Source organism: Oryzias latipes, chromosome 4 (genome assembly GCF_053564925.1).
Source record: "Oryzias latipes strain Hd-rR chromosome 4, Olatipes_Hd-rR_3.1".
NCBI classification, from domain to species: Eukaryota; Metazoa; Chordata; class Actinopteri; order Beloniformes; family Adrianichthyidae; genus Oryzias; species Oryzias latipes.
In genome coordinates this window covers 3895918-3923366 of record NC_136240.1, presented here as the reverse complement: position 1 = coordinate 3923366, position 27449 = coordinate 3895918, and the positions used below count along the sequence as shown (strand labels likewise).

Genomic DNA, 27449 nt, shown 5'->3' with positions numbered 1-27449 from the left:
AGATATGAGTGCATGTGAGTAAGGCTTAAAGTCCCACTCCAATCATCTTTTGATCTATTTTCAAAGCGTTTCCAGTGGTCTTTTAATTATGATGATGTCGTTTTTAGACAAAATCAAAACCTGTGTCAAAAATGGCGAGCAAAATTGGAGCTATCCAGCCATGCAGTTTTGATCCAGACGAGGAAAACAAAGACGTTCATGGATCATTATTGAGCAGACCAGGGAGATTGTGGCTCGCTGAATGTAGTTGATATGTAGTGACTACATGCTTTTTCAGTTTTTTTCCTCTGCTCCTGAACCCCGATTTGAATAACAAAATACTACAGTTTTAATCTTGATTGTCTTTATATATGTCCTCCATCAGGAGAAAAAGGTTACAAGAACAAGTTAAAAACACCAAAAATACAATTTTCATTGGAATGGGTCCTAATGAGTAAACAGAACAACAAATCTAAAGCCTTTTGCAAACTGTCATTCAAGCAAATCCTGTCATTTCATATTTACAGTGTGGTGAATAATATTTGGCAGTCACCAATTCTGCAATCTTGGTGGCTTAATGGCGGCTTAACAGTACATTTGATCAGACCAAAATAGTTTTAGAATAAAATGGTTCTGATGTATTTTGAATGAAAAAACGGAAAAAGATTAACATGTCATGCTGCGATTCCGGCACTGTCTAGTGTCTTCTTTTCTTTAAGTGCCAGGCAGCAACAAATTCGCCCAGTGCCCTGGCATGGAGAACGAAAGGAGTCAAACTGCGTAACCCTTGTGCTATCCTAGGTACTTTAACATTGGTAGTTGGGTCATCTAGACCCACAAGACAGTGCTCTGAACCTTTTTTCTTCAATGATTTGTGATCTTCACTGGTGTCCATGGATTACATGAAATCTTTCCACCTTTATCCACCTTTGTCATGGTAGGGAGAACACGTCAATGGAAGGGTGGGGTCATCTGGACCCCATAGGACAGCACAAGGGATAAATAGTCAAAATTGAAATATTCATTGCCAGTAGCATCAATAATTGAAGTAATTATTTGCGGATCAGTTTGGGTCTTTGTTAAATATCTGCTAAGTTTGTTGCCAAACTCATGTAACTTCTGCTTGGAAAAAAGAAGAGCACTTTTAGCAAAGCATTGGAAGCAGGACACGTGTGCAGCAATAGTGGATCGGATGATGTGGTTAAGAAGTTCAGTTTATGAAAAAACAAAAAGAAGCATAAGAAACTGTTATACGTTATCATCTGATTAATAAATTCAGTCTTCTTTCACAAGCCCCTAAACAAAGAGGAGCTACATTTGTTTCTTCCTTTATTCAAACAATGTCAAACTGACAGCAGTGTGTCTATTAATTCACCCACAGGCCAACACATGTCTTCATTTTGATTTTATTCATTACCTAAAAAAGAAAAAAATATATCACAGGTCACACAGAAATGTATTGCTTGAGAAAAAAATCTTTTTTTGACTTTTTTTCTTACTTTTGGGAAACTTGTAGCTTCCATTATAGTCCACAAAAAGAAAAAAACATTTTACCTGAGCATCAGCTGCTGCTGCTGCATGCCCAGTTTCCTCTCTGACCAAAACAAAATAATTCACAGTTACCATTTGGGTTTCATAAATTCATACAATCACACATGTGCTACACTGGTCAAGAGTAGGTACATTGTAATTTAATTTAAAAAAAAGTATCTATAATTGTTGGCTACAAGAAATAAACCAGAAACTTCAATAATGTGATCAGAACTCCATCAACGTACACCTTTTATCTTTTCTGTAAGGCTTTTGTTCTGTTCCGTTTCTGATTTTGAGTTTCACCCATTAAAAGAGGCACACAGTAAAGTTGACACACACAAGAATATGGGAGAGACGGGCATTGAATTGTCCTTTCACACCATTGTAACCAAGGAAGGGGGAAGTTCGTGTTTTCAAAAGTCCTCAGAATCTTTAAGAGCCCAACTTAGGGCTGTTTTCTTTCCATCTGAGCAGTGCCTACCTAAAATCGCCTCCCTTTACATTATTTTTTTACTTTTACTAGCTTGTTGGCTGGAAATCAAAGATGTTAGCATCACCAACAAGCATGGAAACACAATGATGAAATGGGGAACAAATAAACTACATTTGAGGTATAACTACTACTTTTAAGAAGTGATTCTCTCTTTGACTCTCATAGTTATAGTCAAGTATACCAACAAGAAAGGTCAATCTGACACGATGAGGGCAACATTTTCACATACAGACACCTTGACATTATACAGAGTCCACCAGGAAAAGTCACATCAAATGCCCAGTGTCCTCAGTGACAGCGTGGTACGTCTGACTGACACAAAAATGTCAGAAAAGACAAAGTCCCATTCCATTGGCTGCAATGTTTTTTGTGAAACATAAGGCCACTTGAAAAAAACAAACAAATTCAGAATAAAAGACAAGGTTCACCAAAAAAATAATCTCTCACTGCAAACACTAGGAGTGCAATCGCATTGCGGTTGGTTGGGTGGTCAGTCAGACGGATTCAGAGTCACAGCAGGTATTTTCTTGGGTGACTTTCATAAACAGCTCTGTGGGTCCCAGAAAGGACATGTCCCTGTCAGTGTTTGGGTTCAGGCTGGAAGGAGGGGGGCGGGATGAACATTTCCTCAGCTGTCTGGATCTTTGGGAGCCACTGGGGAGTTAAACGTCATTTGCTCTTTGCAAGTGTTGTCACACAACAGGAATGTTTAGTGCTGAGCAACAACATGGGCCCACACTTTATCCGTTTTCTCTTTCAGTGGTAATAATTTAGTGGGACATTGTTGAATTGACACTAAAAAGTTACCAAAAAAAACCCTAGCTAACAAAAGCAGCACTTTATTTTCTTCACAAATCCATACAAATTCATGCAAGTTTAAATGTTTTTTTTTTTTCCGAAGCACAAAATTCAATAGGTCAGTGTCATTTACATGTCTGCATGCACACGGAAGTCTTTTTCCTGCTTTAGGACCCCTAAGTATAGCAGCAACATTGTGGAAGGTCAAACCTGATAAGCCAATAGATGTTCTGGTGGAGGCACTAAATAATGATGCAGGAAAAAGGTCATAACAACTAAAAGATGGTCAGTATGACTCCTGGTGAAAGTACACTTTAAAAACTTGACTTTACTGTTTTGTCCTGGAACTGCATTAAAGAGTCACCTTTTCATTTACTGTAGTTTAGCTTCCCGGTTTGAGAAACAAAAAACTCATTTAAAAGAAATATACTTTGTACTCAAACATACACACTTTCACAAAGATGTTTGCTAGTTGTCATATTTATGTAAAAAAACATCAATTTTACAAAGGTTTGTCGCGCTGGCTGGATGACGAACATCTTGGGAGTATTATTTTGCTGCATTGAAACAAGATAATCCACAGATGATTAAATGAAGCAACATAATTCTTGGTAGACACCAACTTGACCAGAGCCACAAAGGGCTCCTGTTTTTAGAAGAAAAAAAAAGATGTTTTTTAAAATACATCTTAAAATCTTTTTAAAGCACTTGCTGTTAATATTTCATTTTATTTATTCATTAATCGTTTCCTATTGTGAGTAATGATCCATAAGCATCTTCTTTACCCCCCCCCCCCCCCCCCCCCCCAAGGCCTCACTTTCTTTTGTAAATTCTGACCAGCTGTTGAATATCAAAGAAATATGCAACTAATCAACAACTTTGAATTGTTGTAGGAAAACCTGAATGCTCTGTGAACAATGCTACATATTGTGTTTTACTTATAAAATAGAAACATTTGTTTTAAAAGTGGAAAAGCAAAGGTTTAACCTCCCCATTACTGCTCTCTGTTGAGATGGCCCTGTGGCTTGCTTCAAAGTCTGTGGTGATCCTCAGCTCTTCACACGTCCAATGGGGATCCATTCATTTCTGCTCAAAGAGCAGTTGAAAACAAAACAAGGCAAACAAAAGAAACCCCTACTAAAAATACCACCACCACCCCACAGAATGTTTTCCTGCTCAACTACAGGTACGGTGACTGCCATCAAATTTCAAGTCTTCTACACTGCAGAGTCCATTCACTGGCTGACCAAGTCCAAGTCTCATGTCAAAGTATTTTGCTTTCGACAACGTCAGCTATGTATAGGGGAAGGATTGAAGTCTTAAGAAGCTTTTTTCCCCCAAAATGGCTGATGAGGGGTCACGTGACAGCCTTTCCTTTCCTATTTGCTTATTTACCTCCTGCAAATACTCAGTCTCTCCATCCCCACTCCAAATGAATCCCAGGACATGGTTTACACATCTTTCCATCTTAAGGGTGCCCACAGCTCAGGCCATGACATACTCAGGGTTCAAGTCTGCTTTTACATCGTGCTTCCACACAGAATCATCAAAGTCCAGGTCCAGGGATCCCTCACTGGACATGCTGCTGTTGCTGCTGCTCCTTGCAGACCTGCGGTTGGGCAGCCACTGATATGGAGCGCGTTGGTCTCGCCTAGCCTTTCTGCGCAGGCGCTTCTGTTGCATCAAAAGCTGCAGACGTTCCACCTTACAGCGAGTTGCTCTGTTCTCGGTCTGACGTAAACGATCACCTGTATGGAAGAAGAGAGCAGAGACGGTCAGCAACATCTTTTAGAGCTGCTATACAGTTACAAGAAATGACAGATTTGAAAGGATTGATGTACGCATCCAAGCAAGGACGGCCTGCAAACATGATCTCAGTACTAACTCCTATATGCATACTGTGGGACATTGGAGTCTAGTGACAATCAACATTAGGGTCACAAAGATAGAAACGCACATCAGAGCCGACACCACCCAATCCCTTTGATAAGGGCAAAAATATTTAACCATTTCATGTTAAAGTGACATGTTGTGAACACAAATGCATTTGCAGCTGATGCTGTGCTTTACAGCAGCGGTCCCTGACCCCCGGGCCGCGGACCGGTCCGTGGGTCATTTGGTACCGGGCCGCATGGAAAGAATAAATGACTTACATTACTTCTGTTTTATTTACTTTGGAATCTGGAAGATGTTTTATTTTGAAAAATTGCCCAATTCTCTGTTCCATCCGTCTATGTCACTCTTGACGCAGAACAAGGCGCTCTTCTGGGTGACGTGATAGGTTACCGCTAAAATAAAACCCAGGAGCTGGCAAAATGAGTAAAAAAGAAACATCTTTGGAAAGTTTCTTAGCCAAGGGGAAAAGGCCCAGCCAGGAGACAGAAGAGGAGCCTTCCACTTCCAAAAAAAAAGAGCTTCATTTAATAGACAGTACTTCTTTCTTGCACCATGAGTGTGGGAAGGGGAGAGGATGATGACACCTGTGCGATGTACAAAGACATGCTTGTCAATTTAAAAGCTCAGAGCTGTCTTGTCACGTTTCTGTTCATCCTTCAGGGAAGCCTTGCTGCAATAATCCTCCGCCACATCTTAAAGAGCTGTCCGAGAACATTTTGTATGATGTCATCCCATCCGCAGCGTTAAAAAGGTTGGGGACCACTGCTTTACAGTATGGTCGGGTCTTGTGGGAGACCCCATGCACTAGACTATAAATGATGAGAAACACCAAGCATGTCAAGCCTAATTCTATTTACACATATATCTGGAGGTTTGAAAGGGCAGCTAGCAACCACACTCTCTTAGCCAGCTCCATCAGGGAATTGTATTTTTACGCTAGTATGTCAATAAACTGTAGCACTGCACTATCTCTACCTCTCATGCAATCAGAATAAACATCAAGGCACTTGAGTGTGCTTTCATTTGCAGAGGGTGATCAGACAATAACAGTCAATGCATGTGTGTGCACTACTGCTTCCACACAAATGAGCAAGCACATGCACATGCAGAAACAGCACCGACATCTGCAATAGCTTTTAAGGCGGATCAATGGTAACTTAAAAAGATCTATTGATTAAACCTTTGCTCTCATGCAGTTGTCCATCTCAGGACCAAGGCAATGGCTTTCAGTTGAAAATGAAAGCAAATGGTACTTTCAATCTGAGAGAGCAAGCTGTTCTTCTTCTTTTATTCTTAATATAAATGCATTAGCTCCTAAATGTTAGCTTCAAGAATGTTGTGAATTTCTGGTGACTTGTCTATAAAACTGTTTGAGGATTTCTGCCATGAAACACAGTAGGCCTGCACAATTAATCGCAAATTTATCGTGCATTTGACCAATTAGATGGAGCCCTTCAAGTTGTTGACCAATCAGATGGAGCTTTTAAGTAAGTAAGTACCTTTCTGTCACACACTTAGGTGTGCGAAATTTGATCTCCGCATTTGACCCATCCCCTGGGGGAGCGGTAAGATGCAGACGAGCCGCGCTCGGGAGGCGGTAGCATTAAGGGTCTTGCCTAAGGACCCTCACTGAGTGAGACTGTCAAAAAACAATATCAAGTCAAATGTTAATGCCATATCAATGGCATTAACATTTGACTTGATATTGTTTTTTGACAATCTTTTCTAAATTAAACATAGCCAAGCCCAGGCTTGTAGCAGTAAATCCACCTCCTTAAGGTGCAAAGACAAGACCAACTTCATGACTTGCAGATGAAGCTTCATCAAACAAATCTGGAGAAACTTGTTACCAAGTGCTGAAAAAAAATCCATTCACTTATGGACTCCAAAACCAAGAAACGTGATTAGTTGTAGATGCAGTGCATGACTATATGTTCTTTGTAATGACTTTTATACTCTTGCTTTGTCAGTATTTTAAAGACAACAACCAGCTATTTAGAAACTGATGTAAAAAAATGGATGATAAGAATAGAGTGATGTTAATGCCATTGATATGGTAATTGCCCCGAGTACCATTGCTCATTCCCCTCCAGGAATTGAACCCTGGACTCCTGCATGGTAGCCTCTCACCTTACCAACCGAGCTACCCAGCCAGCCGCTTTATGTTAGATGTAGCCTCTTAATTAGATGAGGGTCATATGGAGAATAAGTTTAGGGTTTTTTGACTTATTGGTTGAATGCTGTAAAGCATTCAACCCTTTGTTTTTCTCTTATGCTATCTTCCGCCGTTTTTCGGCACTTAACTCCTTCTACAATTTTGAACCTATTTTAACCATTCAACTTTTAAAATGTTCAGCTCCTTCATCTTATTGATGCTATGACTTTTGGTACTTCTAATCCTTGTACTTTTTAAGATATTCCAGTTTTTCCGGGAATTTTTGCCCTATTAAAATGCATTGGGAAGTTATGGTACATGAGGTTCCGGGTTCGACACCCGGTTCGGACCCTTAAATTTTTTTTTACCATTTTACTTTTAAAATGTTGAGCTCTTTCAACTTATTTATTACTTTTGGTCATTCAAATCATTGAACTTTTTAAGATATTCCAGGATTTTCCAGGATGTTTTGCTCCATTAAAATACATAGATAATCCTTGTGCTTAGCTCCTTTTACAGGTTTTTACTTACTTTAACCATTGTATGAAACAGTTCAGTTCATTCTTTTCCTTCAAATCTTCAAATTCTCATTAATTCAGCCATTTTTTCAACAATTTCGGGCCTTGTTTAACTCCTTCTACAATTTTTTTTACCTCCACGAATGTTTTTCCACCACTTTTGGTCCTTCAAATCTTTCGACTTTTCAAAAGTGAAAACTTTTGTTTGATTTTTCTACGTAAAAAACTAACTGTGGCATGAAATCGTTTCAACTCGGCCTCTCCCAATAAGATGATACACGACAAGCCTGATTAATTTATACCTGCTGCAGTCTGTCATCACAAAAGTGATAGCTCAGTGGCTAAGTAAGCAGGTTTATAATACTGAAGTTCTGAGTTTGATTCTGGCATCAGACTTTTTCTGCATGGTTTTTTACCTTGCCTTTCTTGATAAAATTCAGTTTGACTAATTCAATTAGATTTCGTTACATGGAAGAATTTTCTTTGAGTTGGGGTTACTCATAAGTTTTGACTTTTTATCCTTTAAATTTTAGGGATTTTCCAGGATTTTCCAGGACAGTTGAGCCATTTCATCCACAAATTCAGCTTTTTTTCAATCATGAAAACCTTTGCTACTTCCAACCATAACAGCTTCCACACAATTTTAGCTAGAGACACCATTCAAACGTTAAAATGATCAGAGCAGCTTAAAGCACACACACAAACACTCAATGTATGTTAGAAAAAACAGTGGGAGCAAATCTAAGTTAGTTTTGATGTATTTTTTATTTTCATCCTCGTAGCTGGAAGCTGCAGTTCAAACATGTGCTCCAGCCATCTTGTGAACAACAGTCGGGACCTGGGCCTTAGCCCCGCCCACGACTGCTAAGGCTCATGGGAAGTGTTGATTCCCACACCATGAGTTAGGTGGCTGTTACGAGAAGTGACTATCATTTTGTTACACCACATGTGCTAATGGTTAAATGACAATAAAATGCTGTGTAATTCAGCTAGCTAGCTGATGAAAAATATTTTTCTCTTTTATACATGGACGAGAGTTTCTGCTTTCATTCAGCAATACAGCATTCAACCCTGCATTTTCTTCTGGAAATGCAGTTAGTTTTCTAGTTTTAATTAAACTTTTGCAGTGAAATGGAAATGTCATTGTTGTTTCTGCTATTTGTTCATTTTTCGCAAGTTATATCGGCATCGCAATATTGATCACTAATGTCACATATTGTGAGTTTTCAAATCCCAAAATGACCACATTTAAATTCATGAAGCCATGCGGTGCATGCTTGTTAAAATATCAGCATCCAGAGTGCATAGGTGAACATGTTGTCGTTCTATATCTTGCTCTAATGTATCCATAGATGGACCATGTGAATGACAAATTACTTTCCAAACATTCATATGCAGCTTTGGGTTGCCGGTTAGGAAGCAGATAAGAGATGTCAGCGGAGGAGAAAACAGCTGTTTGCATACTGCGAGGTTGAAAACACTTGTTTGGAATTGCTTTAAAAACCAAGGGGGACACAGTTGTCATACGTTTGATATGAATCTTCACTTTATTGCAAAATGTCTTAGGGCATATCTGCTTTATCATGACTAATAACTCAAGAAGAAGGTACAAATTAGTGCACACATACATTGTGAGTCTGTGCGAGTCAGGTTCTGTGATGTTAAATAAATTAGGCTGTTGCCCTTGAAATCCCATTTTAATCATCTTTTTATCCATTGTCGAAGCGTTCCCAGTGGTCTTATAATTATGACAATGCTGTTTTTAGACTAAATCCAAAAACCTGTGTCGTTTTCTAGGACATAGTTTCTGCAGAGCTGCAGTTCATTAAAATTTGTTGTGGGCAGTACTCATATCCCAATTTCCCCTTGTTTACACGCTCTTCTGCTGGCTTACGTCCAATTATAACCACAAGCTAACATTAAGGGTGAGCAACATCATAGCTATCTCAGCCATAACAGTTTAGATCCAGATTCCAGGTCAGACAAGGAAAACAAAGACGTTCATGGATCCATTTGTCCGGAGATGGATGATCAGAATGGAGCAGAGCAGGAAGCAGGCGGTTTGCCATTGTAGCTTCTACGTCAAGCTTTCTCAAACAGCATTTTTTCATCTGCTCCTGATTTACAGTAGCTTGACTCAGAAATGCAATTTTAATCTTAATTTTCTTTCTAAATGTCCTCTATAATGAGAAAAATGCTACAAGAACATGCTAAAAACACACAAAAAAAAATGACATTTTCATCAGAGTGGGTCTCTTGTCTCCAATTCTGCAATAAAAAACAAAACAAAACTGACAGTGTCCCCTCCATTAGACTACACCAAATTGAAAACAAGCACAGCTTTAAGCTTATCTTTTTTCAAAGACTTTCTCTTTGGTGTACCGACATTTGTCTACATAACTGCTTTGCGCGTAGGGGCCTTTTCAGTTAAGTCCCCAGGTGTCCTGGTCCCTGTGCTAACAAGCCAAAAGAGAAAATTACCTATCGAAATGTTGATGTATTGCATATCGATACAACAAAAATCAACAGCTAGATAGATTTCTACTTAGGTGTTTTGTGGTTTATTTCACTTAATGATAATCTGCTCAGCAGGATGGCACACTTTGAGGTAATTTTGGCTGAACTGCAGAAGATCCTGGCCTTTGGTTTGAAAAAAAGTGCTCAGAATGTGCTTGGAGCTCCACCACATTTATGTTGTGCATTAGTCTGTGTAGCTATTCATTATCACTACTGGAGACCTGGGCAGTTGGACCAGACAGAGCTGACCGCAGGAATCTACCGACTAGATTACTGACAGTCAGTCTATTATTAGACTGCTTAAGGAGAGTAGGCTTCCCTCACAACACAAATGCCATTTGCACAAGAGCTATGGGGATCACAAAGAAAGGTCACCAAAAGAAAAAAACAACTGAAAATGTAGCAAAGTACAGAGAACCTGCAATAGAAATGAACCATTACATACAGATGAAGAAGCAACAACCAAATATTTCTTAGAAACACAAAGTGTATAATATCAAAGAGAACACAGGTCAAACAGGAAAGAAGTTCTCTCTTCACCTACATCTTTTCCTTAGTCTCCTGCCTAACTTTGACACCAGAACAACAATCCAGCACAGTATCCTTCCTTGAACTCTTCTCTGCAAAAGCCTTAACCAAGGCCATACAAACACACTGTAGAAAATAAAAAGTCACCTGCAGCATATGACCTGGATCAGTCTGCTGCCAGAGGTATTTACAGGTGTGTCCTCAGCAGCTGTTCCATTTAGGACGCAGCTTAAATCAGCCAGTCTTTTCGAAATTAAACATAGCCAAGCCCAGGCTTGTAGCAGTAAATCCACCTCCTTAAGGTGCAAAGACAAGACCAACTTCATGACTTGCAGATGAAGCTTCATCAAACAAATCTGGAGAAACTTGTTACCAAGTGCTGAAAAAAAAAATCCATTCACTTATGGACTCCACAACCAAGAAACGTGATTAGTTGTAGATGCAGTGCATGACCATATCTTCTTTATGACTTTTATACTCTTGCTTTGTCAGTATTTTAAAGACAACAACCAGCTACTTAGAAACTGATATAAAAAAATGGATGATGAAAATAGATTGCAAAGTAAAAAAAATTGCTTGGTAAAATGTTGTCTTCTCGTGTTAGTAAACACAAAGACATATTTTATTATCATTTATTTTTTTCTATTTTTCCTAACAAGGTACTACTATTGTGTATGGGTACCTCCCAACCCTTTTTTGACGAATAAGTCGACTCTTCCCATCACAAACATTTCATTGCATTGTTGACCTGTGTTGATAATGCATATGACTAATAAAGCTTGCTTTATTGCTTCATTCATTCATGTTTCACAAATTACACAAAGGCTAGTTACTTGCATAAAAGGAGTATGTGGAAGAAACTGCCCCTTACCTGGCTTACACATGTGGATCTGGCTCTGGCACTGCACCAGTGGATGAAGAGTCAAAGGAGGACTGCTAGGACTACCAGCAGGTATGGAGGTAACTTTATCAGAGAGGCCTGTAGCACCAGCGACTGGAGGTGATGGCGGAGGCGAGGGGGATGGGGAGGTGGATGGACCAAACTGGGTCTGGTAACGTAGCTGAGTGAAGGAGGGGGGCATGCCCTGGTAGTGCCGTGTGGCACTTAAGAGGTCATTTAGGATCTGCAAAATGGTCCCAATGTCTCGTCTTGGACGCCCATTGCTGTCCTGGCAATTTGGATGCAAAGTGCCTGAGAAATCAAATGATAGACAATTTAGTTTTTTAGAAAACCTAGGAGTAAACGGGGTTCTTTTCTGTATTTATTCCTTTCTTTTTTAGCTTGTCCAGTCCAACAGCTGACCACACAGATCAGAGCTGAAGGCTTCTTGTGTTGGACCGATTTTACTGTTACAATAGCGGTTTATGGATCTTCAGACAAACAGGGTGTATATTTGTATAAACCTTTTTGTATTTCAGACTAAGGGGGCAGTTGATAATATAGTACATATAATAACATGTATATATAATACACACACCAACAAAATAGTCTTAAATGTTGAAGGTTAAGCATGAATCCTTTAGATTTTAATGAAATAGGTATTCAAATGACTAACTGATAGTGTTTTGTACACACAGAAATATTAAATTTTATTGTATCCATAATGTCCTCCTCACCTGAAAACGTCCCCGAAAAGACCCCAGGAGCATGGTTAACAAAGCTCTCGATGATGGCACCAGGTTTACGGGAGTGTTGAGAGATACAAGTTGCTGGGTTAGAGCCTTTTGTGCTGCAGTTTGCCTGGAAGACACATTTTGAGAAGAAAATTAAACCATTGGACAAAAACAACTAGTTGAAGAGAACAAATGAACATAAAAAACTATTCTAAAGAGGTGAAATTGCAAGATAATCATTGGATCTAAAAAAAAAAAACTGTAAGAACAAGCACATTTGCAAACACAGCCACATACACATGCATACACACAGGTAATGTTTGTGTGCATAATGTATATACTATTCAAACATTTTGGACAATCATCAAAAAAACAAAAAATAATTTTAAAAAATGACTTGTTTTAATAGAAGTGACTTTTTTCATTAACCAACAACATGCAGTGAATAATAAAAAGAGGAATCTAAACTAAATTTGGTGTGACCACCGCTGTCAAAACAGCTGAAATACTTGTAGTTTCACTTGAACATCGCTTTTGAAGGAAGTCGGCTGGCTCAAATACAGGTCTGGCTGTGGTTAAAAGATGATCTGCAACCATGGGTCAGTTTTTTTTGGTGTCTTTCTCAACCTTCATTTTGTCCTTGATGAAGTCTGAATACAGCTAATACAACTAATCAAAGCAAAAGCACTAATGAGAGCTAGTGGAAAAGTGCAGAAAATGTAAAACGTGTACCTCCACACAAACATGTGTAACATGCACAAATAATCAGATTATGGGAATGTTTTGGTTCTCTAACCTGAGGGCAGAGAACCAGAGCTACGGTACTGACCTGGCCAACATCCTGGCTTGGTGGAGATGAGGCAAGCTGGTGGTAATGATGGTGATGTTGGTTATGATGACTGTGATGGTGATGACAGTGAGCTGAAGAACGTAAAAAAGTTCCTGGGATGTGGGATGAGCAAGAAGGGTGGGGGGGAGAAATAGGGCTACTACAGTGAGCTAAGGAGGGCGACTGGTGGTACATGGGAGGCACCGGCTGCTGGTGTGTGGAAGGCAGACGAGAGGAAGGAGGGCCTCTATGAGACGGGGAGGAGGGGACACAATGAGGCGGAGATGAGAGTGGGCTGGGGTTATTGTGTGGATGATGAGGGCGGGATGGCGGGTGAATGTGGGGCGCACGAAGCTGTCCTGTAGGCTGTCCCATGGTGGCCTCTGTTCCTCCTCGAGTAATGAGATGCCTGTTATGGAGCTGAGAAGCACCAGACTGTTGTGCTGCCAACTGAAGCTGGACAAACATCATGTGATCACCTACACGCAGTGCCAGGGTTAGGGGAGAGCGGCCAGACAGAAAGTCACTAACCTGCACACAAAAAGAGAAAAGCTTTAAGTAACACAACTTGTTTCCAATTTAGGCATGCAAGCAGTTTTAAAAGACTGAAAATAAAGAGCCCTCCATAAAAATAAATACTGCTTAGATATGTGCACAAAATGATGGAATAACATCTAAATATAAATGAAAGCCCTGACAGCCCTTCTGTTTGCACTCAGAAGGGTCATTTTGCATAGAAAGAAAAACTGTCCTGCTTAAACTTGAACTTTGGGGGACAGAGTTTCTGGTGTTGAAGGCTCAGCTTGCACCTCCAGCTCCAATCTAAACACATCTGCTTGTTCTGAGTATCCCAGTCAAGAGAGTCAATGTAATGGTTTGATCATGTGAAGAGGGTAAAGAGTCTCACATTTGTTGTATTAAGAGAGCGAACCCACTTCTAATTTCAAGATTTGAAGCCAACCAGAAAGTACCATATGGTGAAATTCCACCAATGACCACTGCTGGGTGGTTGTTGTATTATCCTCATCGTTTTGAACAGCATAGACCAGTGTTTTTCAACCTTGTCTGAGCCACGGCACACTTCAACCTTAAAAAAAATCCCGCGGCACACCAGCATCCAAAAATTAAAAAAAAAAAAGGAGAAACTCATAGTCTGTATTGATCTACAGCCCCTCCACAATCTCACATGCATTTTTGAGATAATTGTTGCAGAAAAAGCTGGAAACTGCAGCTGTTTTTTTTCTTCTAAAAGATGCAATAAAAGATAAGTTAGAAGATTTAAAAACAGTTTGATGTGTGTTCGTTGGTTTCAAGACGTTTAACAACAGATCTCCTTGTGCGCTGTCACTCTCACAACCCAATGCATCATGGGAGATGTGGTGCATAAAACAGCCGGAGATCGGTTTTCGGAGCTTCATTGTTTTGTTCACTTGTTCCACGGTCTGACACCGGATTCTGTAGAAAGCTACACCACTAAAGACGAGCTTTAGCTGGTATTTTTTTTAGAACTGAGCGACTTTACGAGCTAAATCGGGACAAGGAAGTGAAGACTTTAACCATTTCTGATTGGTCAGACTGATGACATGTGATTAAGCCTTCAAGAATGATTGGTGGAGACAGTTAAAGGGACGGGACGTTTCCAAAATACAGCCGAAGGTGCAGCTGAATCGCGGTACGGTCATTCTTATCAAAATGTCTTTAATAAAATAAAATAAACGCAAAGAAAAAGTATTTTATGATCTTTTATATTCCTAACTCCTCAGTGTTTTATCAGGGCCTGTTTGGATGAACAGAGAGCTGAAATCCTGGAGATGGTAATTGCTTTTAGATAATGAGGGCAATTTCCCACGGCACACCTGACCATCTCTCACGGCACACTGGTTGAAAAACACTGGCATAGACAACCACCTTAATTCAGGATCAACAAACCGTTTTCTCTCCACCAGATGGACTCCTTCTTATAACATCTTTTTTTTACATATCCAATTAAATTAAGAGCTTAATTTTGTGTAATTTAAACAGAATGGTTTTAATTGTCAGGTGGGTAACCAAATTGGGTGAACTAAGCAAAAGTAGTCCTGCCCGATAATCCAGGATGATCAGGATGATATTGAAGTTGGCATCATGAATAGTCAAAGTGCTCTTCTCATAATAGACTTTACGTCTTTGTTCAAAATTCTATAATTTGATGTTTGAGCTCCTCAGTCCTGCGTTTATATGTCTATGGTTATGACAGAAATTAATAAACCAGTTATCAATATTTACCATTTAGTATAGCAGTGGTATGAAAAGAGGTACTGTTATACCAGCTGACATGCACAACTGTTATTTTCCATAAAAACTGTATGGCCATGTTTGAAGACAAAAGAAAAGTGTACTGGTACTGAAAAAATGGTTAGTAAATTCCAGAGTCAGTTTTTGAACAAATGTCTCTTCATCACCAGTGTCAGTATGAAGCTTTGGTTGCTACGCAATAATGGGAGAGAATATAAGAAAGAGTAGCGGGGACATGTTGAAGACAATGATGGGGGCATGAGAGACACAAGGAACAAGGGTTGTAAAGGGGGAATGTATTCATGGGCAGTGGGGGTAGGGTGCAAAACTGATGGTGGTGTTGGTGGGTGATGAAATATTCAGCGAGTGTGCTTCTAGCTCTTTTCACCTTTTTCTTCCTCCAAAGTCTCTGGCTGACAGTTTTATTTATTAGGGTTCCTACGGTTCAAGGAACTTATTCGCAGTCATTTTTCCCTTGCACACTAAGCAAAGTACCGTAAGAGAGAAAGACGTTAAGGACAAGAAGGAAGAAAGGATCTGGGGGAGGGGGTAGAGTATGCTAGCCGCTGACATTCATGAACAACTGTGCAGATTTGTGCTTTACAAAAGAGAATCAAGGACTGAAAGGCAGGAGTGGGTGGAGAGATACAAGCCACAAGAAAGCAAACTCATCTCCTTTAGCCATTTCCTAGTTCTCAATCGGCTCCTAAACTAGTCTAACAGAGGTGAACGGTTCAGTTCCAAAACAGCATATTAACCCGTTAGCCTGTTAATCCAGATCATGTTAATAACACTAGAACATTATTGATAGCCAGTAGGCAGACACACACCAGCTAAAGATTACTATAACAGGCAAATATAGAAAAACCAAACTAAATGCTGTGGATCATGTGTCAAAAGTCCTATGACAACAGAGGACACTTTAAAAGCACCATGTCAGAAAAACAACTGTCTGTAATCTGGCCTGAAGAGATACAAAGCATGATAAGATTAGCTAGTCATGACCAAATTTCACATTTAAATGAATTAACAGATCAGAGTACCATAGTACAATTTTCATACAATACTCTTAACTTCACTTTAAACACTAGTTTGATAATATTCTTTAGGAAACTGTGTTGAAGAAATACTGTTAGAAAGGCATAATTTAAGTGCAACAATCCGTGGTTTTTTAAAGCACATCTTCTTTTCCCTGCCTTGCTCTTAGTTTATTTATAAAATGTTCTTAACACAAGTATCAGTGCAAATCAGACAAGATATTGATGAAGATCAGACGTGATATTTCTGGCTTCCACTCTCCCACACATTAGTCCAAACGGTCACGATGCCTGGTATTTGAATCAGTAAAGCACTGTGCAGCCAGAGGATGGAAAACAATGACCGTCACGACTCAGACGAGGAGCAATAACACTTTAAAGCCTGTTTAATAGAAGACACAAAAAAATCTGCTGGAACGTGCAGGTTCAGACAAAAATAAATTAAGGAAACCATGCAGCCATTTAAGGGAGAGAAAAAAATAATCTCTTTGTTTGCCTAAAAACACACCTCGGTTCTATTTATCCAATTCCAGCATCATTCTCCAGCTGTGAATCTACATATCACATAAAGGATTACACAGATGTAAACATAATAACATTTCTATTTTCAGGGCCTGGGATTTTTCTGAACAGACCTTTAACACTGCATCATCTTTACCTCTACTAACAATTTGGTTGAGACTTTCAAAAGTACATTGATTTTCTGTGGCTCTGCTCAGGGTAGCAAAATATATTTGAATAATATTGTATTTGAAGACCAAAATACAACATTTTTTGTACGACAAAGTCCCACCTAGTTAAAGTAGTACAGACCTTTGAAGACAAAAATACACTAAAGTTGTCTTATATTGATGGGGTCTGACCTTCTCCAGGATTTGACTGGCAAAAAGAGGTAAAGCTGTGTTTGCAAAATATGCCATCATGTATCCCCATCTGTCTGGTTAGTATAGTTTATAGCTGCAGAGGGGCATATTTCCATACAAACATAGCACAGGTACATATGACAGGGCTTGTGTTAGTTAAAGTTAGCCAATCTGCAATTAAATGTTCCTGAAGCCTACTCCTTTTCCAATCAAAATGCATTAGTGCAGATGTAGAACAAACAGAAGAATGGATTCATGAAAACGAGGATACTTAAATGAAAAGAATCACTTATCAAACACAGCAATACATTGCGAGTTTGCAAGCTAGTCAGGTTTGGTGCTCATGGAATAAAACTGGAACAAAGGGGCGAGTGCATGGGGGAAGGGCAATAGGAGGGGGATGGTGATGGTGCAGTGTACCCACCTCACTGTTATTTAGCCTGCAATGTGCATCAATGAGCAAATGTCATTGTGTGTTAGAAGAAATGTCCAATGATTCCCTTTCATTCAAATAATACAATTACGGAGCCCGAGATCCGACATGGGTAAAATAAATAAATAAATAGACGGTTCCCACAAAATAAAATTGTGTTCCCAGGGAATAATTAATGTGTTCCCAAAATTTTTATTTTGATATGCATTTATCCTGTTGTATATGAATGCACCACCGTTACAGGGACACATTGATTGGTCGAGATGCATTATGGGATATGTGTGATGCATGATGGGATACGTAGCATCTAGCCTTCGGACGTTAAGTGATTGCTAACGAGTGTGTTAATAAAAGACAAGTCCTGAATATTCTTATTCCTATTCGACCCTAAACTACAATACCCCATACCGCAGCTGGCTGTCCGTCTACCGGCCAGCTGTCCGAATGCCGGTGTGACAGGCAAAAGAGCTCCGCGGCGGGCCGGAGCTGGTAGCGGACGGCCAAAGCTCGAGCAAGCTATGTCCAGGGAATCGCTGCAGTATGGGGAAGCAGCAAGCTTGGGCAATCCTAAATCTTTGGATATTTTTCTTATTTTCATCTAGACAATAATAAATAGATCATTATTGTTTTTATTTTCCCCCTCTTGAACGAATGTGGATCACAGAGACACGGAAATAGCGGCGGAAAGTTACTTTTGCGGGAGGACGGAGAGCGCACCGGGAGAGACTGAATGAACCCAGACATGGAGACGTGATTGCCGATGCTTTTGTAGAGCTTTTTAAAATAAATACATCTGATCTCCAAACATCCTCCATGCAATGTTATGAGACACACACAGACAGAAATGTGAAAGTATCTGCTGTAAATGCAACTGTTGTTCACATCCGTGTTTATGAATGACTTTGGACACGAATAATTTTTTCCTTCGCACAAATTAATTATTTTGTGGGAACGAATTATTTATTTATTATACCCACGTCAGATTAAGGGCTCTGCATAAAATCAATAGATTATTAGCCAATATTGATCCCTGGATGAGCACAAGAATTGCTTCCACCATTTTCACCATCTTCTATTGGACTTCAAATGGACCTTACAATTTTGACATTTGAGCCAGCATAAAAAGAAGCAGCCAGCAATTGTGTTTCAATCGACCATCAGGAGGCACTCAGCCAAGTTGTCAAGGAAAAAAAGTCTCCTGTGACACCAAACAATGTCTTTAGGCCGCTGAGGAAGCCAGCCACAACCATTAAACAGAGAAAACTTCAATTAAAAACCAGAGAAGATTTTAATTGTGCACCCTTTAATCAGAAACAGGTTATAGAATAAAAGGGGAACAGATTAGAGGGACAATATTTGCAGGGTAAAATTGTCATGAAAAATGTTCCCTTTAGTTTAGGAGGCAATAACTTTAGAGGGTCTTAGATCAAGTTATTTTTCCCCTCATTATCAAGGTTGGCTGAAGTCATCTTTAGAATTCTGATAAATGAGAAGGCATGAGGTGATCTGCTGACCCCAATATTCCATGAATATATACTACTAGGAAAAACATGCAATCCTGAAACTAGATCTTGCATAACCAAAGTTATTTGGAGAGGCAAATGCTTAGTAGGGATCCAGGAATGTATACCACTTCATTTGTGGCTCCCACTACCAGGAACAGTCACAAAATTTCCTTGAATTTATTTTTAGGTGTATGGGCAAAGCATTCATCATGTCACACACAGAGCTAAGTGCATTGAGTGAAAAGACCTTGTGTAATCTTCATCAGATCTGTATTTTTCCTGAAATCTATGAAACTACAGATGGAAATTAACATTGCGTCAAATCCTGTGTATTTACGGCACCCGTTGCCCTTTCCTGCACACAGTCCCATTAGACCAGGGGTCGGCAACCTGAACCTCTCAAAGGCTACGTTCACACTGCAGGGCTTAATGCTCAATTCGGATTTTTTGAAAAAATCCGAATTGTTTGCTAGACCGTTCACATTTCCAAGTAAATCCGAACTTTTGTGATCTCCAGTGTGACCGTGACACGACCCAAACGAGACCCGCATGCGCAGAAGCCAGAAGAATACTCAACGGTGAACGACGTCACTCGTTTGCGGAGCCAACGTTAACAATGGATGTCAACAACAGTGTTGTCAAAAGCGGAGCTCTTTTTGTAATATTAAATTTATTTTCACAAAGGAGCAGCACAATTACAATCTTCTCATTTTAAGAAGGCATTGGAGTCGGGATCGTCTGTACCCACTGTAGTGGAAGAGGAATGTGTATGTGCTGGGGCCGCGCGCCCGCGTGTGTGCAAGCGCGTGCCGCGATAGAGAATAGGGGGGGGCAGTGTGGGCGCGCATTCATGTTGTGTGTTACGGAGGACGGTAATAAAAGAAGGTTTCCCCCAGAATAAATGCTATGGACTCTTTATTAACCCGTTCTGGAGAATCTAAGGATCAGAACAGGGAGGAGGAGGAGGGGGATTGCCTGGGTCCCCCGCGCTTCTGAGCACGGTCAAAGGGGAGAAAGAAAAAAAAGTTATCGCGGTAAAGGTTCAACACCACGCTCTGCCATTTATCTGGAATTTTTTTCAAAAACCGCCCAGTTGCGATCAGAGCCCTGGAGTTTGGCCTGAAAAGAGCGATCAGCCCAAATATTAATCCAATCGGTGACCTCTCTTCCCTTCTACTGACTGATCTCAGCAGCATCGTCCACCATGGTTGATGTTTACGTTCTCGTTCCCGCCTACTTCAACGCAAAATGATGACGTTTGTTGCGTGTCGATGACGTACAGTTCGGAATCAAGTCGCCTGGCCGGTCAGACGGCGGTCGCAATTGAAAAGATCGGCTACAATTCGGAATCAGGCCGGCAAACCCACGGGGCCTGGGTCGCAATTGAAAAGATCGGATCTGTGTCATTCAGACTGTCATGAAAAGATCGGAATTGGGCCGCTTAGGGGCAAAAAATTCGGAATTGGGTCGTTTCAGCCTGCAGTGTGAACGTAGCCAAAGAGCCATTTGGATCAGTTTCTCACAGAAATGAAAGCACAGGGAGCCGCAACACTAGGGGTGTTAGAAGAAAATTGTTTTGCTGAAATATCGCGATACTTCATTTGGCCATACTTGTATTAATTCCAAATGCTGTCAGGATATTTATTAATTGTAATTATTTATGAACAAGATGACCTTTGATCTTTTGTTCTCGTTTCTATTCATTTTCATTTTAAATCCAGTAAACCCAATAAAGTATATTAATTTTATGGATGAAGCAGCTGTTAAGTTTGTTGCGTTCTGTTCTGGAATCATAAGCAGTAAGTATAGGCTCCGCCCCCTCCTCTCTACCTGTTCACATCCTCTGCAGCTTCAAGGATACGAAGGAATGGACGGTTTTGGTGTAGGAAAAAACACAGGCTTTTCTTTTTTGGATGTTCATGTGTCCCTAGGAGATTACCTCTGTGACGCCCGCTCGCACTACCCACGACAATCTTAGGACATGAGTTATTTTACAAAAACCACAGAGAGCCGCAGCACAGGGTAGAAAGGCTCCCAGAGCCGCAGGTTGCAGACCCCTGCGTTAAAATAAATCAATCCACTTGCATCTTGAACTCTCAAACAAAATAAACAACATCACCAAATCATGAAAGACTTCAGAAATGCCCTCTTGATTACCAATAAAGGGTGTATCATAATATGGACATGGCTAGCCCTATAATCTACAAACCCTGTAGACGACACACACAAATATTACATTTTGATGGACAAATACACACACTAACACACAGTCATCTGCCACTGCAAGACATGCAGAGTTTACACACAGAGTCAGGATTTCCACCACAAAAATCATCAGTGGGAAAGGACTACGTTCAAAGCCACACTGCCAATCTATGAATAACTCGAACACTCTGATAAAGATTCTCCAAAAACACACCGGCCATGCTCCCCTGGACAAAATCATCAGATGCAACCTCTACGAGGCAGACAGGCTTTACTTCTTGCATCAGTGCTCTGGCTCACCATCTTGTACTGTTTTGACATCAGTCAGAGCTGCAACGCTTATAGAGTTCCAAATCTTATTGTAACTTAATGCCAGAGGAGGAAGTTGAGCCGAGTCATTTAGACAGCTGCACAGTTGCATTGCTCTCTTGTATAAGCACATTTTTTTCTCCGTGACCATCATAAAGCCTTTCTACACTTCCTTCTCATTAGGATGTCCTGATCATTATGATGAGTCATGACTCACTGATTGAGCTATTTATGTGTTTCAGCTAGCCTATAGACATTTACTGTAAGACAAGGGTGCAGGCCTCTTTTAGGCCATGCATGTACGCACTGCTTCCAAGAACCCTGAGCTAATACTGTGCAAGAGGCCCGTCATCGGATGATCTAGTGCTCTGTTTTTTTAGTCAAAGTGGCTAAAGTATTTGAAGTCCCAATGCAGCTACAGCACACTTCCTGGAAACTTGCCCGTGCATGTGTGTTCATGGTTGTTAGTGCGTGATGTACAGAAAGATTCAGAGAGATTGCAAACAAGACATAACAAATGTGGCGGCAGCAATAATAAACCAGCCTTTTTGTGTAGATTTGTCCTTCTTTTGCAGCTATGTAGTGCATACACAGACACATCGAGGCCTGCATATATAACATTACAGCTGTAGGACTCAGGAGGCTGTTAGAGCCTGCAATACCCTTGCAGCTCACACTCAGTATCTAGCTTGGCCTGTTTAGGAGACTGAGATTAGATAAAAATAGACGCTTGTTCAAACAGCCTCTCATCTGTGTCTATGTTCTTTAATAAGGCCTTAATGAAGACTACAACTGCTTTGGTACACAATGAACAAAATTTCTATAGATCAAGTTAGGTAGTAAGACTTAACCTTTAACCCAGGACAAACCAGATCCTTACCTGAATTTCTGTTAGACTCTCCAAGGCTTGCATTACTGATTGTTCTGGTCTTGATGCTTGAGACTACAAAAGAATGGTAAAAAAAAGCGCAAAACATTAAATGTCAGGCATCTTTAAGGACAGACAAGCAGGCAATAACAATTTCTTTTTCATGTTTAAATACAGATAGAATGTCATTATTAATTACTGAACTTGTAATAACAATAAAACAATAATGGGTTGATCCTTACCATCAATCCTGCTTCAACTGTAGGTACAAGTGTTAGCTTGCTCCCATCAGAGATGCCTAGGTCCTGAAGCTTGCCTGAACTTAGTCGCCTGCAGGATGAGACATGAGGACATGGTTAGACTGTGCTGACAATATCTTCTCTCCTCAGACAAGAGAAGACAGATTGCTAAATTACTTTAGAAAAGGGCAGTGGAATATTACACTTTTGTATGGCAAATAGAAAAAAAAGAGGATTTTAAAAAAAGTCTTATTTTGATCATGTTAAGTTATGCAATGGATATTTGGCTACAATAAACTATTTCACATTCAGACTGGATAAAAAAATAAATTGTCAGTGCCATGACATGGATGACAAATATTGGCAGAAAAATCTAACGAATAAGTAATATTGGTGATTTTGTCATCATGTCTGTCTTATTCTGGTTTAAGAAAAATGTAAACCTTTTTAATACAGATATGCATTATGTCTGGTCTTTGGTGCAGATCAGTTTGCTGACTTTCTTGCATTTGATGATAAACTATAAAACCCATCTGACTGCTTGCTAAACAGACATGACCCAAATTTCACCCCATTCAAGCGAAAGCACTCACACACGGAGCAGGTCCACAGTTAAAAGGTACATGAAGATATTTAACAATGTTAACAGATAATGCGATTTTAATGGAGAGAAATAAAAATGCACACTTTGTAAAAAAAGGCTAATAAAGGACCTAAAGAATGACAACTCCACCTTTGGGTAGAGCATTATTGCATCACAAATCTGCAATTGGATTCTCAAAATAAATTCCTAAATTAATATTTGTTATTATTATCTTGTTATCGTTGTTGTGAGATTAAATAAAACTTGGTTTCCCATTTTACTCACGTTTCTTTGTGAAGCACAGCCAGTTTGTCTTTTGCTACTTTGAGTCTTTGCGACAGCCTTTTTTTCAAACCCTCCACCGTCTCCTCCAGGGGCAGAGAGAGCTCGAAGCGTGTACCAGTGGTGGAGTGGATGTACAGATTCATGGAGGGCTCTGTGAGGATGCTCTCGCAGGACGAAGCCCCACGGCTGGTGCAGCTCTGAGCGCTGGGATGCTGGTCCATCCGATTACCTGAGGTCAGACGAGAGGAAAAGAAGACATGTAGAGGCTGCAATGAAGGAGGCATGTAGGGCTGGTGAGACAAATGTGTCACTCTGACTACAATCCCTTGTTCTATTTGCAAATCCAAGGCAATACTCAGAACGCGGTTTCCTTTTATTTATGTCCTGTATTTAATTACCCCATACTCAAAATAAAAATCAAGCCCATCAGATACATGAAAAAAGATTTGTTCTCCTCTATAATTAGTCTTTTTACTGTCATCTGGCATCACCGCAAACCTTCCAAAATACTACATCATTTGATTAACACCAAACAGAGTTGTTAGATCCATTAGAAACAAAAATGGTGCGCTTAATCTGAAAGCCACTTTTTAAAAACGTCAAATGTGGAAAACTTGAATTCCAATCAGACGTCACATAAGCTTTGAAAGACCAACCTCGTGTCCGCAGGCAATAGCGAGAGGTTCTCTGCAGCTTTCTACACCTACTGAGGCTCCACTGAAAGACCAACACCGAGGGGAGTTCTCAGTTTCATTGCTGATAAGATACGCCCACATCCCAGAGAAAGACTGACCAATCAGATGAGAGTTCTTCCTAGTGTCAGCCAATGAGGTATAAGATCCACACCCATGTGGAGGAATACTGAGTTGACCATTCATAACTACAGTATAAACAAAAATAGGGTTTCAAACACCACAGAAAGACCCTTAGGCCCCAAGAGCTCCTTCAAATGGGTAAATGTTATTCTTATTGAAAATGCATTATAAAATTATAAGTTTAAAAAAACTGAAATTATCGTAAAAGACGGCCCTCTTCTGCAGAGTGAGCTGCTGGGGGGTGGGGGTGGGGGTGGACGCACTGACAGGAACCAGAACAGGAAAACAAACTGGTGTGAGATGTGGCTCTGTTGTGGGATGGCCCCTAAAGTCTGTGACTGTGGTGGATGAGAGGAGGAGGATGCAGCAGAAACTAGAATCCAGCAGGGACAATCCTCTTCATCATCATCACCATCATCATGGATGCTGTAAGCAGTTCCGTCAGTCAGAGACTGAAACGAAGGAGCGCTTCCACAGATCTACTCTGCTGTCAGACATTAGAAAAAAGCCTCAGACGCTGAATACTTCATTGTGTTATTTATTCTTTAGTGTCATCTTTTGTGTTGTAACAAATCAATAAGTCTTATTCTGTACTGTTCTAAAAGGCCTTGATTTTTATAACCAGTAATTCTCTTTTAAGTCATGAATCTTTGCTACATATACTGCTACATTTACTGGCTTCTATTATCGTCTGTTATTTACATTGAGCAGTTGCTCTGCATCGTCATGGTAACCAAATCAAAAAGTATTCTTGTTTTGATCACATTTCTAGTGATATTTTATGACCTGGCTACAGCAGAGGTAAAGTCTTTTTTAAAAGCGTAGCTGGAAGGGTAGAGCATTTCTGTACAATTATCAGGTTTGGTCTATAAGAATATTGACACTGTACTATTATCAGTGCAAACTATGCAAAAGGGTAAACCGGACTAGTTTCTTTGTAAAAAAAAAAAAAAGTTCTGAGGGGCCCCAACATCTTCAAGAGAAGAGAGAAAGTATTTAAAAAAAAACATTTTACTATTCGAGGACTGAGAAAAATAATAAAGTTTACATTTTGTACGAGACAAGGAATCAAGTTGAGTCATTGTCACCGTCAAAGAGACAGAGGAGCAGGATGCAGGGGGTGGCGGTTTCCGGCCCGCTGGCCCCTTCGCATGCCTCTCACCAATTACACAAATGCTTTGTCGCCACATCGTGGATCCGGGCGTAGCTTCCACATTAAGGCTGGCTGCTTTGTGTTTCAAACAAAACCATTTCTCTGAATGGGGGAAAACATTCGGTTTATTGTTCCCTCTGAAGCGGTTCAGGGCATTCTCCTAAAGATAGTCATTAATGATCATCATGTGGACGACGTTCGCTTCGCTCGTCCTTTCTCTGACGTCGTCTGCGAACACTGTGGTCACAATGAATGCGAGAATTCTGCCGCATGGTTCCTGCTGTCGTAGGGAAAATGCTTTTGTCCTTAGCAGATCTAGCTCGAATTTTATGGTTAACTATTTAAAAAATAAATAAGTAAAATAAAAACAACATGCCTACCTATTGTGTGCTGAAAACTGTAAAGCTCCTCCGCCGAAAGGGCTTTGTGTCCCCGTCAGCCCGGCCGGGCGGCGACAGACAATCTCGTTAATCCAAATTCTCAAAGCATCCAGTCAAAAAGCTGAACCGGCAGGCTCGTCCGCGTGCAGGAGTCCTGCTTAATGCTTAATGTGTAAGAAAGAGTCCGAGTACTTCCTGAAGCCCGACGTCTTCCTTAGTGAACACAGAGGAGCCGGGACTGCGAGCGAGGCTCCGCTTAAACGGCTCCTCTCGGAGATGGGCGGAGACTGGCGTTCTTGTTGAGTCGACACGTTTTTTAAGGTGGCTCTGCTCCCCCGCTCATGTCAACAGGGAAGGCTGGGTGGAAAAACAGACGCCAAAATAAAGTTTGGTCATAGGGTGCAAATACATTGCAAATTCACCATGCAATTTACATGGAGACCTTCATAAAAACCACGGAGATTGAAGATTAAACAAAGAACAAAAAAGTTGCCACCTTAACAAAACAGTCAATGAAGTTAATTCTTAATCTCTGGGATGTGGCCGGTCTCTGACGACACAAAAATGTCACCTGGCAACAGCGCAGGTAAACAGACACCTTGGATACCTGACTCATTTACCAGTAAACAAAAACTACTCTGTTTGAAAACATCTAGTTTTCATTTTGACAACTCACTGAAAGCTTTCATTCTTTGCAATACGTCAATATATCTTTGCAGTAAGTAAACATTATAAAGTCCTCAAAAAAGGAATGGGTGGAAGGAAAATCTGACCCCTGTCTTACTATCTTTAATGCATACTTTTTTACATATTAAACATATATTCATTCCCTCTGTAATAACCTTTTAGCTAGAGAAATTTAATGTCCTTTGAATAATTGCAGGAAAAATTCAAGTTGCCGTCATCCGACTTCTTCAGATACCTGCAGGTGTGTAGCTTTTTTACACGCCATCTCTTCAAACACCTCTAGATAGTTGGATAGATAACTGCCTCTAGATCCTGTAAGGAAAGGGGTTATTCCTTAGTTATACAGCCTAATTAACACAGCAGCAGCGCCCTCTTTAGATTTTATTAAAAAACAATGGCAACAGGAATCAGGATTGGAAATAACTGGAACTCAGTGTCAGCAGATATCTAAGTTTATCCAGGTATAGGACATGGCTTGATACAATTTAAGGTTGTCCATAGGCTTAATATATCAAATAGTAAATTGGAAAGGATCTTCCAAGGGACAGACAACACTTGTCCAAGACTTCCTAGCAAAACCATGGAATGTAGTGATCCTCCCAAATCCACTCACAGCATTATTTGGAGTCACCCCTTAAGACTGGAAACCCTTTTTGGACCATGCAAAAAAGTCTGAATAAATATGGCAATTTTATAGTAAAACGACCACTCCTTGCTTTTGTTTGGACAATTGTATAAATTAGCAAACAAAATAATTAATGTGTGTTTTTTAATTGTTTGTTTGTTTGTTTGTGTGTTTTTGGGGGGGGGGGCTTTTTGTGGCTGAGGATAGGACATGTGGGAACTGCTAAAAATTAAAGACTGTTGTACTTTGACTTGTGAAAATCTAATAAAAATAAAAGTGTTAAACATATAATCACTTATCACATAAACACAAAAGAAATAAAGAGAAA

General features: G+C 40.1%; 1 protein-coding gene and 1 long non-coding RNA gene across 4 annotated transcripts in view; one reads left to right on the top strand and one right to left on the bottom strand.

Annotated features, from left to right (window-relative positions):
- The window catches only part of LOC144991819 (uncharacterized), a 493827-nt gene that overhangs the window by 112329 nt on the left and 354049 nt on the right, over positions 1-27449 (top strand). The window lies entirely within an intron of this gene.
- Positions 1370-26101, bottom strand: midn (midnolin). 3 transcript variants are annotated; one of them, XM_020702881.3, is made up of 9 exons: positions 25810-26040; positions 24118-24178; positions 23462-23690; positions 22597-22684; positions 22367-22429; positions 12861-13391; positions 12035-12158; positions 11289-11609; positions 1370-4551 (listed from the first exon to the last, which is right to left on the bottom strand). In XM_020702881.3, the coding sequence occupies exons 3-9, from the start codon at positions 23680-23682 to the stop codon at positions 4289-4291; spliced, it is 1611 nt and encodes a 536-aa protein (XP_020558540.1). In that variant the 5' UTR covers positions 23683-23690; positions 24118-24178; positions 25810-26040; the 3' UTR covers positions 1370-4288. The 3 variants fall into 3 exon arrangements, with proteins under 3 accessions (XP_020558540.1, XP_020558539.1, XP_020558541.1); XM_020702880.3 differs by lacking the exon at positions 24118-24178 and having other exon boundaries at positions 25810-26101; XM_020702882.3 differs by lacking the exon at positions 24118-24178 and having other exon boundaries at positions 12861-13316; positions 25810-26087.

What these genes read in the sequence shown, in the direction of transcription:
- midn (XM_020702880.3), bottom strand. Translation starts at nt 23,682, where the DNA reads ATGGACCAGCATCCCAGCGCTCAGAGCTGCACCAGCCGTGGGGCTTCG. An exon ending in AGAGTCTAACAGAAATTCAG is followed by an intron (nt 13,392 to 22,366) that starts GTAAGGATCTGG and finishes TTTTGTGTGCAG; the next exon opens with GTTAGTGACTTTCTGTCTGG. An exon ending in CAAGCCAGGATGTTGGCCAG is followed by an intron (nt 12,159 to 12,860) that starts GTCAGTACCGTA and finishes TGTGTCTTCCAG; the next exon opens with GCAAACTGCAGCACAAAAGG.